Source organism: Cephus cinctus, unplaced genomic scaffold (assembly GCF_000341935.2).
Source record: "Cephus cinctus unplaced genomic scaffold, Ccin1 Ccin1_scaffold0168, whole genome shotgun sequence".
Classification (NCBI taxonomy): domain Eukaryota; kingdom Metazoa; phylum Arthropoda; class Insecta; order Hymenoptera; family Cephidae; genus Cephus; species Cephus cinctus.
Window position 1 is genome coordinate 734,415 of NW_014332892.1, and position 14,611 is coordinate 749,025.

At 38.4% G+C, this 14,611-nt stretch overlaps 1 protein-coding gene and 1 long non-coding RNA gene across 6 annotated transcripts in view; one reads left to right on the plus strand and one right to left on the minus strand.

The window, feature by feature from the left end:
- LOC107264279 (beta-arrestin-2) overlaps positions 1-14,611 on the minus strand; it is a 35,147-nt gene that overhangs the window by 6,907 nt on the left and 13,629 nt on the right. Inside the window, exons 1-6 of one of the 5 annotated variants that reach the window (XM_015732372.2) lie at positions 5,996-6,471; positions 5,059-5,272; positions 4,593-4,968; positions 4,009-4,302; positions 2,767-2,904; positions 1,343-1,486 (exon numbers count right to left, since the gene is read on the minus strand). In XM_015732372.2, the coding sequence (XP_015587858.1) occupies positions 1,343-1,486; positions 2,767-2,904; positions 4,009-4,302; positions 4,593-4,968; positions 5,059-5,272; positions 5,996-6,004 (1,175 nt within the window). In that variant the 5' untranslated portion in view covers positions 6,005-6,471. Of the gene's footprint in view, positions 1-1,342; positions 1,487-2,766; positions 2,905-4,008; positions 4,303-4,592; positions 4,969-5,058; positions 5,273-5,995; positions 6,472-14,611 lie in introns of those variants that run through there. The other 4 variants (XM_015732373.2, XM_015732375.2, XM_015732376.2 and 1 more) reach the window with 4 other exon arrangements.
- The window catches only part of LOC107264282, an 8,198-nt gene continuing 2,434 nt past the window's right edge, over positions 8,848-14,611 (plus strand). Inside the window, exon 1 of the long non-coding RNA XR_001536901.2 lies at positions 8,848-9,516. This is a non-coding gene — a long non-coding RNA (uncharacterized LOC107264282). The remainder of the gene's footprint in view (positions 9,517-14,611) is intronic.

Genomic DNA, 14,611 nt, shown 5'->3' on the forward strand with positions numbered 1-14,611 from the left:
TTTTGGGAGGGGGGGGGGGGGGATGAGAGGAAGAAGACAGTAGACAGCAGATCCCAGGTAATGTGGAGAACGGATATTTTTTCATATTTTTAAAATATCTTATCACCCGTCAATTTTGGGTCATTAGCGTACTTGTACTTTTATACTAAAAATTGAATCCTCTTTCGACTTCCGGACGAAAAATTGCACGATCCCATTAAAAAAATGAAAGTTGACCTTCGGATTACCTCAACGTGTGTACTCAGGAAGAAATTCAGTAACGAAATATTCCGTGCCCCTCGAAACCCTACAACTTCTGTCTGAAACATTTTTCTGTATCTCGCTTCGTTTTTGAAAAAATCGACCTGATAAATGCCCCACCCTATATATCGTTCTAACGGATAATTAAATATGAGGAAAGAAAAAAAAATGATTTTGTTAACGTGTCGTGTGAAACGAGACGATGCAGCTTTTTTTGGTGCGATATGGGCGTCCCGTGCATTGGGAACCAATCAGGATTCTAACGGCACAACTTTTTGGTTGGCTATTTTGTTCGGATCGGAGAAAAGGTAAAATTTGCCTCGTGAAAATCTTTTCTTCTTTTCTCTTCCTCGTCCTACTTATCCCTATCTACCCGTGCAATTTCGCCCCTCTCCGAAGGCCTAGCCCATTTCGCCAATTACTTGACAACAATCCTAATCCACGGGGCTTCCCATATACACACCTTCGAATGCTCTTCCGTTATACGAAAAGTATCAGCCAATAGGTAGACAAAGTGAAAGACAGAAGAGAAACGTGTATGAAACATTTGTGATATACACTGACATATTTCTTCATTAATTCAGGATATCCGTCAGGATTACGGCTCCATTCCAAAAAAAAAAACGGGATACACAAAGGATATTCACGTGTACATACTAAGAAACTGTCTATAGTAAAAAACGATAAAAACTGCCTAAAAAATTCCAGGATCCGATTAAACATACTTAATCGAATTAGAAATGCATTTAACGACGCTCATAAACTCGACTAAAGGTCCTTAGCTAAATTCGATTAATCGTTAAGATACGTCATCGGGCAATTTAAACTTAAAAAATAAAAGCACGTTACAATAATTAAAAAACGTGGCGCTCTTAAAGATAAAAATTTTTATTGCCACGTGCTATAAGAAAGAGTGCCACAAACGAACTGCACACAAGATACAGTTGACAAATAAAAATTTGTAAAAAACCAAAATAAAAATTTCAATAAATGACAACCGTAATCCTCTGAATATCCCGTTGCACGATCAATGGAAAAATTTGTATCATGGTAATTGCAAATGCCGCAACATAACGTATCTGGATGTATTAATTGGTCTTACAGCGTGCTGGACGCCAAATTGGTGTCCTCGTGTTTGAGCTGGCCGTCGAGGGCAAGCCCCCATTTATCTTTGTTGTTGGCGAGAAGCGGTGTCAGCCAAAACACTTTGCTCAGCGTGAAACCTGGCCCCACTGGGCATCCCTCCCTGACAAACATTAGCATAAGTAAGGCCGTAATATGTACAGTCACCACAGAGCGTCCCAGTGTACACTAATTTTCGTAACCGGGATTTATCCACCTACGACACCGCCGTAACCAGGCGAATCCAATTGTTTCGAAACAATCGATTTCCCCGTGCGTCAACATACCGGCAGTGGGATCCCCGCGGGACCGCGAAGTACAAAAGAGAATTTTAACAATAATAAAAGATTGTCATTATTACGATAAAATTTTTCATCCGATCATTCGAATAATGGAACGCACTCCAGCGCACCGATCGTCCATTTGAACGAAACGTTAAGCGATCGCTCGTGCGCGAAAAATTTCGCCAATTGGTTATTTTCGCGCGCGCACGACGGGGAGGATATTGTATTGAGTATTGTAAAGTAAAATAAGTATGGCAATGAAAGGTATTGTTACAAATTCGGTCGAGTCGCTCGTTACGGAAGGTAAGCGTATAACAATGGCTCGTATACGATCCTATAGGTATATGCGTCTGTCCAATCGAATTCCGGATGCGGGTACAAGAGATACGGTACAAGGAATAGGTGGATAATACTTGTATCAAGGATTCCTACGAAGAGAATTATAACAGCCTTTTAAGCCAGGGAACATCAACCGTGTCGACTCCGAGTACCTGGACGGATATTAGTCTTGTGCCACACAGTGCAGAATAAAAGCTACGTAAACGCTTGGATTCGTGGGATAAATGGGAATATTTGCGTATAATATAGCAATGAACGGTCCTTATCACATATTAGATACGTATTGACAATGAGATATTGATAAGCTGTTTTTACGTAATAACGAAATCACCCGTCTGGTTGTATACATTAATATGCTAATATTTATACAGTATAACAGTGTACATAGGAATCATTGTTTAAGGGACCTTAAAAAATACCATCACCGACCGAGCACTATAGCCATCACGTGGTGAGACGAGGTTCACCATAAAACCCGGAAAAAAATTCCCAGCACACACCATTTAATAAAATAACTGGCATTCCATTCACCAAAGGTATCTCCTCTTTTTCTTTTCCACGGTCCAGAGATCAATGATCGAATCGGCGATACAAATTCTAGATCAAATATTTTTCGCGAACCATCAATTAAATAAACATAAATTTCACCGTGGCTCAGTTTACACCATTTATGAAAAATCGTATAATAAATACCCTCGGTGTCTCTCTCTGTCAAATTCGATCTTTCATCTCTTTACCTATCAAGTCCAACATTCCGTGCCCAAAATATCTGAGCGCTCACATGGTGCTAGATGCGAGATTGGTGTCCTCGTGCTTAAGTTGGCCATCTAGAGCAAGGCCCCGCTTGTCCTTGTTGTCGGCAAGCGTCGGCCTTAGAGAAAAGACCTTGCTCAGGGTGAATCCCGGCGCTACCCCTATACTGCCAGTGCAATAATCTTATTTTCCTTTCGCTAATTCGTAACTGATGTTTCGTTAGCTCTAGATGATTTTTTAAATGTTACATTACATAATTATCACAAAAAAAAAAAAAAAAAAAACAGTATCGACGTTCAAACGGTGACAGATTAAAAAGAAGTGGGAGGCCGATGTATGAATTTTAACCACCCGTTACATTCGATCACTGCGAGTATAAATAAATAAATCTTTGACTCGAACGAGCCCACATTTACTTCCGTATTCACATGCCACTTCCAGGGTTCTTCTCGTAACCCTTTTTCCTTCGCGCGCACGTTCGCTCGTAAAACCGTGATTTTTCTCCTTTCCAAAGTGGAACGAATAATGAATATTAAGCGTGACCACGTGAGGATGAAACAATTAATTACTTCCACCGTGTGCTGCAAGTCTATCAGCAATCTCTTTACGCGGCACGAACAGTACGAAGGTAAATGGCGATATGCGAAAATATAATTTACACTTTACTCCACGAGCCCTATTAATAGTAACGCGGCGTTCTTGAAACGACTGTAAAATTTTACATTACCTCAAATTGAATTAAGCGCGACCAGTCACGCCACTTCCAGGACGCGTAAGGCACGCCCTGTTTCGGGAACTCTCCAAGTGAATCCCAATTTCCTGTATTTTTTACCCTTTGTTTTTTCCTTCGACACTCTTTACTCCCATCCACTATTCGCGTACTCGCTCGCGCAGATATAATCGCTTCGAGGTAACGTATGTCCGTGTGGAGGTGAAAAAAAAAAAACAAAGGAATCTCGGAAATAATTACGATCGGCGAGTCCACGAAGTCGTCGACCCGAGTTTATTTTCACAGCGCGAAGAGACTCCGGTTTCCCGATCCTTTACGACGATTTAACGACGCGTCTTACCCCGATCGTCTACCGTACTACCGTCGATCCCCTACGATAATAATAGATCTGGACGACTGGCCCGTGACGTGGGAGCGATCGGATTTAAAAAATTTGCCAAATTTACATTCCGATCCGAACGAGACTGCCCGATATTGTATATGGCGAATAAGTCCGATAACAGTAACAATAAGGTATCGGAATAAACGAATGATACTCACTCGCTCTCTGCCTCGGCGACGGTGCACTTGTATTGCGCCGTCGAAAAGAGACATATATCGGCAAACTGACGAACGGACACCTTTATCTTTTTAACTGTCCTGTTACTGTTGTTCGCTATGTGCACGTTTACGGCTATATTCTCCCCGTGATGATAAAGCTCCTTGTCGAGGGATGCTTCGAGGTGGAGCTTGTTCGGTGACATCATGAATTCCTTGCTAACTTCGACGGAGGGTTGTTCGCCCTGCTTCGACGGAGCGTACATTATTTTTCTGATGGCCAGCCTTACCGAGTTTCTGAAAGTGATAACGTTGGGGGACTGTGACGAGCCACCATGATGCCGAGGAACTTTATCGGAACGTACATTGGCAAGGAGTTTATAGGAAATTCTCAAGTTTCAAAGTTCCGCGAGTGTAACGGCAAAAATTACTCGGGACGTTAAGAGATCGATAGAAAAAAAAATTTATCCCAATCACTGCGCTCATCGATCCGGGTTATCCGGGTGATAAAAAGTCCGCGGGTGCGCAAAGAAATAAAAAAAAAGTTTGCTCCAAATTTGAATTTCACATTTTACGCATTATCGTACCGTTTGTGAGGTTTGTCGTCCTGCGTCTCACCTACGAACGCTTTCAATTCGTAATCGACGCCGCACGGCTTGCCGGTATCGCCGGGCGCCGGCTGCAGCGTGACCGACGCCGGACAATGAGGCGGAAGTTCGAAGTAAAACGGAAACGCATTGCGGCCCAATTTCTTGACCAGTCTTTCCTGGAGACGCGTCAGTGTCCTGGGTGGCTGCGAACCGGGTATCGCTGGATAAATTTGTTCCGCTGCCAGGTATAGATCTTTCCTAAACGTGAGTCCCAGTACGTCTAGATCCTCCCTGCCGTATCTGAAGGCCGCCAACACGTGGCCGAAGACTTTGCGATCCTTTACGTAATCCGGATCTATGAGGACTACCCCGTCTACGGCAGAATGAATAAAAAAATTTAATATCACGTGACAATGTAAATTGTAAAAAAAAAAAAGAATTTTTTTATCAACTTTCACATTACCGATCGGATCCACGTGAGTGATGTGATCGACGAAATCTCGTTTTCCAAGGTAAACCGTGATCTTGCCATTGGGACTGGACTTTTTGAAGACACGCGTAGCCTGCCGTTTACTCACGCTGTCCACGGTGTCCATTATGAAGGATTCGGGGCCCTCTGTGGCCCCTAACTCATTTGTATCGGCAGTATCCGAGATGTCGGATTCGAAGCTTCCCCACTGCAATTGAACGGTATGAAATTTTTATAAAAGGTCAAAAATCTAAAGAAACCTCATTCTATCGTGCGCTAACTCGCTCGAGAGGTATACGATGTTTATCGAGCGCGAAGTCACGAAGAGCGTGCAATTAAAGTGATAGCAATAGAGGAGGCATAGGGCTCTGACGTAGACAAGCGTCGGTGCAACAGAGCGAAAGGCCGCCCGAGGGGAAGGGATAAAAGAAAATTTCAAAGACAGAAGAAAAAAGATAGTTCGCAAATACAAAGAGGTTACGTGTACATTTTTTCGAATAATTTGCATGGTCAGTCATTTAAAAAATCCTTTAAGGTATGACCATGGAATTCTTGAGCCTGCACGCGTAAGCTCGTACCTACGCACAGTGAATGCATAAGATACTTGGCGTCCATATTCCGCGTATGTATAGTCGCATCTAAAAATGGTACTGCAGACGTTCCACTACGTCATAAATTTACGTAAATTGCACAGCACGAGGAATAACTTGGTTGTAGTCGCGAAGTGGCAGACACTGCGATACTCTTAGCGGCCATAGCCTGTATGGAGTAACGAAGTTTGGTCTTCTTGTCGAGATTAGTTAAGACTGCTGCGTATCTATATGCCTAGATAAGATTGAAGCAGGTCCGAACGAAGTCGTCATCCAAAATTAAGATGGAATCCGAAATTCTTTGTTGTAATTTTTTTTAGAATTAAAAAAATAATAATTACCCGTATCATATTATCGAGTGCGATCGTAATCTTTTATTTATTTTTTTTTTAAATGCCTCGCCACGCGTATACAGTTACGTGGTTCTCAGTCGTTTGCTAAACTGTATTTAATTTTTGCGAACAAACGAATTACGAGAATCAAATAACGAAGGTCTGTTTTTAACAGAACGTTTTGGTAAGTTGCCACTAATTAAACTGGTACACAGGGTATACGGTTTGTAACGAAGCAAAAAGTTCGTCGCGCAGCTTCCAATTTTTTTCTCTCTCTTTCAAGATGAAAACTGTAACGATTTCGAGGATCGGTATAAGACTAAAGGGGCATAATGAGTATCTTGCAGTTGGTTCAGTGGCTGAATATTGGCGGAATGAATTTTCGCCGAGATTTAAAAGTGATTTATAATTTTTCACGAAGCCAGCTCAATTGAGAACTATCCATGAGTCGCTCATGAAAATCGTGAGCGATCCAGTCGCGGTAAACAACGCGAGCGTACTGGATGAATCAAGAAATGAATGTCAATTTGAGTTGGGCGTCGTTTAACCCATTAACGCCCAATAGACTATAGGACGATAGATTGGTTTTCATCTGGGAAACAAATAAAATAAAGAAATATTTACTCAGAATGTGTTTTACGTTCTTTTGACACGTGCTCTTTCAAAATTTGAGGTAGACTTCGAAATTTTTTAACACGGTACTAAATACGGCTCAGCGAGGTTCACTTAAAAGCCGATGAAAATTATTTACTGAAATTCAATGTTCCGTGATAATTTCATTACCGATAATCGCTAAAATACAATGTAAAGACAATACAATGTAACTTCTGTTCGTATTTAAAAGTTTTCGACACGCTCGCATGAATCTTTTCATATAAATCCTTGTTAAAAAATTTATCAAACAATTATTCATTAGTTTAATACGGCCTTACGTAATGGCAATGTCCACGCTCGTACACGATCCCATACCATAATCAGCGTATTATGAAATTCTCTATAGACTAAAGTACGTAACTCGTCTCTCGGTAACTCGAGTCGGAAAAGTTTTTCGATTACCCGGAAACGCCCTGAAACAATGTCTTATCATCAACGGCGAGAATTTTCACTGAACCTTATAAAAGTGAAAATCGTAAAAGCTATACGAAGTAGACCAGCAAGTCGCTATCTAAGAAATCGATCATAGCTTCGTACTTCAGAAAACGATTTATCCAATAAAAAAGGTAGATCGAACCCAAAAGATTTTAATTACCGATAAAATATACAAGGACAAAAAAGTCTAAAAAAAGTAAAAAATCGCCAATTACGACTAATAAAAAATCACCTTATTTTTACATATGCATACAGGGTCAATCAGGAATCGTGATCAGTAGAGATTACTTTGTTATTAGCGGCCCGATCGAAAATGTTTTTATCAGCTTTTGCATGGTTTCAAGAGAGCTTTAACGTGATAGTGAAGAATTACTGGTCAACTCTTTTTTTTATGTTTTTTCAAGGTCAACTTGAATTTTTTGCAACTGAACATATAATTTTTTTACGTCTGTCTGTTAGAGGATTTCAAGACGAATTCGGCACATGTAAGGACATGGCATTTTCTTCATCCGGTTCGAAAGAAAATTAAAAAACTTTGTATCGCAAGGAGAATCACAGCTACGCCGTTATACGCATCCATTCTGTCGTCTTCAGTCGCCATCAGTGTAGAGGAGAGGCCATAAAGAATGCAAAACAATCTTTTGTTCACCGTCTACGCGAGTGCATTGCAGCTCGTGGACACCATTTTGAACATCGCTACAATTAAGATTGGTAAATTTTGACTTGTCAACAACATTGGATGCGTAATAACGGCGTAGCTGTGATTCTCCTTGTGATACAAAGTTTTTTAATTTTCTTTCAATCCAGATGTAAAGAATACCATGTCCTTACATGTGCCGAATTCGTCTTGAAATCCTCTAACAGACAGGCGTACAAAAATGATATGTTCAGTTACAAAAAATTCAAGGTAACCTTGAAAAAACATTTTAAAAAAGAGTTGACCAGTAATTTTTCACTATCACGTTAAAGCTCTCTTAAAACCATGCAAAAGCTGATAAAAACATATTCGATCGGACTGCTAATAACAAAGTAATCTCTACTGATCACGATTCGTGGTTCACCCTGTATATCCAAAGTCAACAGTCGTAAGTTCACAATCTCAGTCCAATGACTGATCATCAACATAATAATAATAACGAACCGTAAAAAAATTTACAAAAAAATAAAATGGACGTTCAATAAAATCTCAGCAGTCAAAGCGTCAAAAGATTCCAGTTGCGTAAGGGTAAATTGGAGGCATTGAAAATACATCTCAATAAAAAGTACGAACGACGTAGACATATGGGGTCGTAGATTTGACCCAGAATGTACACCATATATATATATATAAATAATAATAATAATAATTCGTAACACACGCCAGACACGTAAAACTTTCGATGATCGATATAGTAATGCAACGAGTACGTATAGAACCACTGTTATAGAGGCCTAATGTGTTTATGAGGAAATCGCTATTGATTTCCCACGATGAAATTTATTAGCGGGGAGCTTGCCATACTAATTAATACATCTGTCGCGTCCGTTTCATCCATGACTTTGACAACGTGCCTGTACGGTATGGTTATCCAAGCGGTTTGCTATTTATAGAGGATCTAAACGGCTATCCGAAAGGTACCGGAACGCGTTTGGTCGTCGTTGCAGACTACGTAGTCAAAGTTTAATCGGTTGAGAATCACTGACCAATCTTCGGTATGTACTTTGATTGAACTCCGTTGACGTCATTATACGCTACAATCTTGTACGCGGGACTAGGCACGCTTCTAGCACGTTCTACGATAGATTCGTTTGTGTATCTTTCGTGCGCGCTCGTGTCGATTTACCTGTTTCTTCTTTTTTTTTTTTTCATTTTTACCATAATGTGTGTACCAAGGCGTGTCAAAGATACAAGGTTGCCATATGTGGTGTAGTTGGATGAAATGTTTGCGTGATAACTTTTGGACCTCTTTGATCATCCATTGACGAGTTGGTCGTGACAGTACGAGTATTCCCGTATGTTGATAAAAAATGAAATTGGGAATTATGGGAGGAGATATTTTGGAAAAGTGTATATGCACAATTTTGTGGTAAGATTTTAATTTCGAGATTGAGCGAAGTGAGGGGGTGAGAAAATTATATTGGAGGAAAGTTGAAGGTTGATATGATAATTTATTAAAATCTCACGATTCGATGAATCCTCGTATTGAATTTTAATTTGTGCACTTACCTAAGACGGCTAAGTGCATTTGGACGAGTGCGATTGGCAAAGTCGTACTTCCGGTTTCCCGCCGACGACGTCGCACTGGATAATAAATAATATCGGAAGGATGCTCGATTGCCGATTATCGGTAAATTCCAAAGTCTCCCGTTTCATTGGATCAAACTCGACGGGGGGGAAGAGAAATTAATTTTTCGATATTTACGCGAAAGGAGGAGGAAAGCAGTGAATTTCGGTGATCGAGGTAAGATTTCGTGGAAATGGGAAAAATGAAATGGGGTTGAAGGGTGAGGTGGAAAATCGAACTGGAAAATCTCGTAAACGAGGAGGATGAAAGTGTATGCGCCTCTTTGGGGTTGATAGGATGAGAGAGAAAAAAATCAATTTTTCATTTATTTAATCTCGTTCTAAATCAGTGCTTTTTCTACTATCTGGATTTTATCGATATCCAATAAAGTTGAAAATTCGTGTAAATTGATTTTACGGTCAAAAGTTATAACTTTTGCATCTACCTAGTCGAATTTTTTTTTTTTTTTTTTTTTTTTTTTTTTTTTTTTTTTTTTTTTTTTTTTTTTTTTTTTTTTTTTTTTTTTTTTTTTTTTTTTTTTTTTTTTTTTTTTTTCGTTAATTATAGTTTTTCAAAAACTGCTACTGTTACTGGTATGATAAAGTAACTCGACGGCTTACGATCTCTATTTCTTTTTATCATTCATCTATAGTTCTCTTTGACTATACATATATATATATATATATATATATATATATATACAATATACATATATATAGACCAAGTAAAAATTTATCAGCCTGAAATTCCACGAAGGATGCGCACCTGCAACCCGCAACTGTTGGCAATTATCTATGTGTTCCGTCAATTAGGAACAAAGTGCCCTTTATGCGAAAGGGTCCGGGGTCAGGAAGCTTAATGAACTCTAATGCACTTTCGCATTAACCCGGTTTTACGTTAGCTATGTTCTAACGTCCCAGCGTGTTCCCGACTGTACAATCAGTCTATCAATACAAAAATAATTCGCGCAACCTTTACCTTCGCTCATGCGTTTTACGTGTATCTGCATTTATCGATCGGTTCTTAATGCGACGTTTCACGTTAACTGAACATTACTTGCTATACTATTCAGATATCATTTATCGTAGAGCCCGCCGCAAATTTTTCGGATCATCCGAAACGGGTTACAGTTTGAATTTGCAGCTTGGAATATTGACGAAATTTTTTTTTTATTATCATCACGAATGTTTAACGTGCGTTAAACCACATATTGAAATTCATAAATATACAATTATGCACCATCGATAATGTAGGTCGTGTGTATTTTGCTTGTGGGAATATCCAGGATTTATGATAAAAAAAAAATATTAAGTACGAGCGAAATATCATACTGCAGGCAGTGTGGCTACCGAGAGTAGAGAGCTCGAGATCGATTACGTGGTCGTGATTGTGTTTGTTTTTGAGATAAAAAAAAAGCACGGCAAGACAGAAGAATATTAATCGAGGATAAATCGATTTTTTTTTTTTCGACAGATAATAATCTAATATTTTAATATAAACTGTCGATTGCGTTAAATATTATTTAAATTATACATATCCCAGTTGTGTATACATATATACACATATGCCTACATGAATTAAGAAAACTAGATTCAAACATCGAAGTTTGACAGTACTCGTGACAGTACATTACGAGATAAACTTCGATAAGATTGATAACACCAGACACGATATTAATGTTCTCTGACTTTTTTGATAAGACAAATCGACAAAACGGATATCCGGCACAGGATGTAAGCGGCGAACGTTTGTAGCGATAGACGCCATATATAGTAATAATAACTGTATAAACTCTAACGGCGCCCAAGGAGAGACGAATAAATATTGATAAAACACATTGCACATCAATATGTGGAGTCCAGAATGCGAATGAAAAAAAAATGTAACATGTTTTCCTAATACCGCGAAGCAAGCCGCCGTATAAATTTGGCAGAAATGAATTTCGTGGGAATATTTTCGTGTCGTTTTTGAGAATTAAAAATTTCGAGAAACAAGAATGACAATCGATATGCATTAGTCATCGATAATTTCGAACTGACGTTTCGTTTCGATAACCGTGTTAAAATCATTCCTCATCATTGGGAAGATTTGCTTTCGCTCTGAAAATGGAGGTTAGACTGGGATAATGTGTAGCTCGTATAAAATCAGGAAATTAATTTTATTGTATTTGGTACCCCATGACGCATATATCATCCCGAGTACTAATGAGATAGCTAGCGTGCGCGTTAACTGCGTACACTGCGTCATTGAACGCGTGTACATCACGCATTAACTGACCCACTATGCTAAATTGCGAAATTATTCGCTATTGCCATATAAACACAGCAGCGTGCCCGTAATACGCGTTCCAGCCGTTTGAAAGAAACACGTAGCACGTAATGTTCTCGTTTTCTTTAATAAGCTCATGCATTGAGTGATTCTGCGTGTAGAAAGTCGTTGGGATAGAAAATAAAAAAAAAATAAAAAAAAAATAATTTCATGAGCAACGCCAATACTATTGTCTCTCGTGTAACACAGAAATCTGGTCATACTTTTTTAATTAATCGATTAAAAAAAAAAAGGTTCAGTCACACTTATTGTACGTCGACTAGGTATCTGTAATACGAGTATTATCAAGCTGACCCAGAAAATGCCCGATGCGTCTGTTATGGTCTATGAAATAATAAATCAAACGCCTCTGTAATTCCGTCTCGAGACTGGAGTCTGCCAATGGGAAGTTCCGAGCTAATAAAAAATGTAGACCGTGTCTTGGAAGAGCTAATATGGCGCAGGTACCTCGTGACGTGTCAAAGATTTTCAAGTGCGCGTAAATCACCCCTGTGAAGTTAGCCCATCGTTATGCTCATTTCAAAAAAATGGTTGGAGTTCTGATTGCCCGCAAAAGAGTTCTAGAGTTCCTGATGACTTTTAGAAATAGTTCTGTCTATTAAATGTGAAAAAACGCGATTTAAAAAAATGATGGGCTAACTTCACGGCGCCCATCATTTTTGAAAAAATGTATTTTTTTTGGGAGTTCTGAATAGATTAACAATAGTTCTAGAGTTCTCTGTACTTTTTATCAATAGTTCCGGTTATTATCCGCTTGAAAATAAAATTTGAAAAAATGCGTCAGCCCACCATCTTTTAGAAAATCGTATTGTTTTCGGTGTTCTGGATAGTTCTCAAAGAGTTCTAGAGTTCCCTATAGGTTTTTGGTACAATACATATCCAGATTTCGTCAAAAAATCATTTTGACATGAGTATTTCAAAAAACAATTAATCGTATAAAATCCGATACTCCCGAAATACTGAATGGATTAATCAAGTCCAGGTATTCGTTTTGTAGAACTCTTTTAGAACTACCCAGAACTCCCATCAGAACTCCCGGAACTCTTAATTTTTTTTTTTTTTTCGAATCTACCCTACTTGCGATGGATAATTTTCAAAGTCCCAGAACTCTTTCAATTTTAATTTTTCAGCTTTTTGCCATAAGAATTATCGATAGAACTCTTTGAGAACTTTCCAGAACTCCTGGAACTCTTTTTTTTTTGACTAACTTGAGTAACGATAAACAGAAATGAGGCAAGCAATACGAGGAGAAAAGTTCAAGAAAAAGATAATTAGTTGGGAGTTCTGGGTAGTTCTCAAAGAGTTCTGTCGATAATTCTTATGGCAAAAAGCTGAAAAATTAAAATTGAAAGAGTTCTGGGACTTTGAAGATTCTCCATCGCAAGTAGGGTAAATTCGAAAAAAAAAATAAATAAAGAGTTCCAGGAATTCTGATGGGAGTTCTGGGTAGTTCTCAAAGAGTTCTGTCGATAATTCTTATGGCAAAAAGCTGAAAAATTAAAATTGAAAGAGTTCTGGGACTTCGAAGATTCTCCATCGCAAGTAGGGTAAATTCGAAAAAAAAAATAAATAAAGAGTTCCAGGAATTCTGATGGGAGTTCTGGGTAGTTCTCAAAGAGTTCTGTCGATAATTCTTATGGCAAAAAGCTGACAAATTAAAATTGAAAGAGTTCTGGGACTTTGAAGATTCTCCATCGAAAGTAGGGTAAATTCGAAAAAAAAAAAATAAATAAAGAGTTCCAGGAATTCTGATGGGAGTTCTGGGTAGTTCTCAAAGAGTTCTGTCGATAATTCTTATGGCAAAAAGCTGACAAATTAAAATTGAAAGAGTTCTGGGACTTTGAAGATTCTCCATCGAAAGTAGGGTAAATTCGAAAAAAAAAAATAAAGAGTTCCAGGAGTTCTGGTGGGAGTTCTGGGTAGTTCTCAAAGAGTTCTATCGATAATTCTTATGGCAAAAAGCTGAGAAATTAAAATTAAAAGAGTTATGTGACTTCGAACATTCTGCGTAGCAAGTAGGGTAGGTTCGAGGGAGAAAAAAAATGAAGAGTTCCAGGAGTTCTGATGGGAGTTCTGGATAGTTCTCAAAGAGTTCTATCGATAATTCTTATGGCAAAAAGCTGAGAAATTAAAATTAAAAGAGTTATGTGACTTCGAACATTCTGCGTAGCAAGTAGGGTAGGTTCGAGGGAGAAAAAAAATGAAGAGTTCCAGGAGTTCTGATGGGAGTTCTGGATAGTTCTCAAAGAGTTCTATCGATAATTTTTATGACAAAAAGCTGAGAAATTAAAATTGAAAGAGTTCTGGGACTTTGAAAATTATCCAGCGCTAGTAGGGTAGATTCGGAAAAAAAAATGAAGAGTTCCAGGAGTTCTGATGGGAGTTCTGGATAGTTCTCAAAGAGTTCTATCGATAATTTTTATGACAAAAAGCTGAGAAATTAAAATTGAAAGAGTTCTGGGACTTTGAAAATTATCCAGCGCTAGTAGGGTAGATTCGGAAAAAAAAATGAAGAGTTCCGGAGTTCTGGGTAGTTCTAAAAGAGTTCTACAAAACAAATACCTGAACTTGATTAATCTATCCAGTATTTTGGGAGTATCGGATTTTATACGATTGATTTTTTGAAATACTCATTTCAAAATGATTTTTTGACGAAATCTGGATATGTATTGTACCAAAAACCTATAGGGAACTCTAGAACTCTTTGAGAACTATCCAGAACACTGAAAAAAATTCGATTTTCTAAAAGATGGTGGGCTGACGCATTTTTTCAAACTTTATTTTCAAGCGGATAATGACCGGAACTATTGATAAAAAGTACAGAGAACTCTAGAACTATTGTTAATCTATTCAGAACTCCCAAAAAAAGTACATTTTTTCAAAAATGATGGGCGCCGTGAAGTTAGCCCATCATTTTTTTAAATCGCGATTTTTCACATTTAAT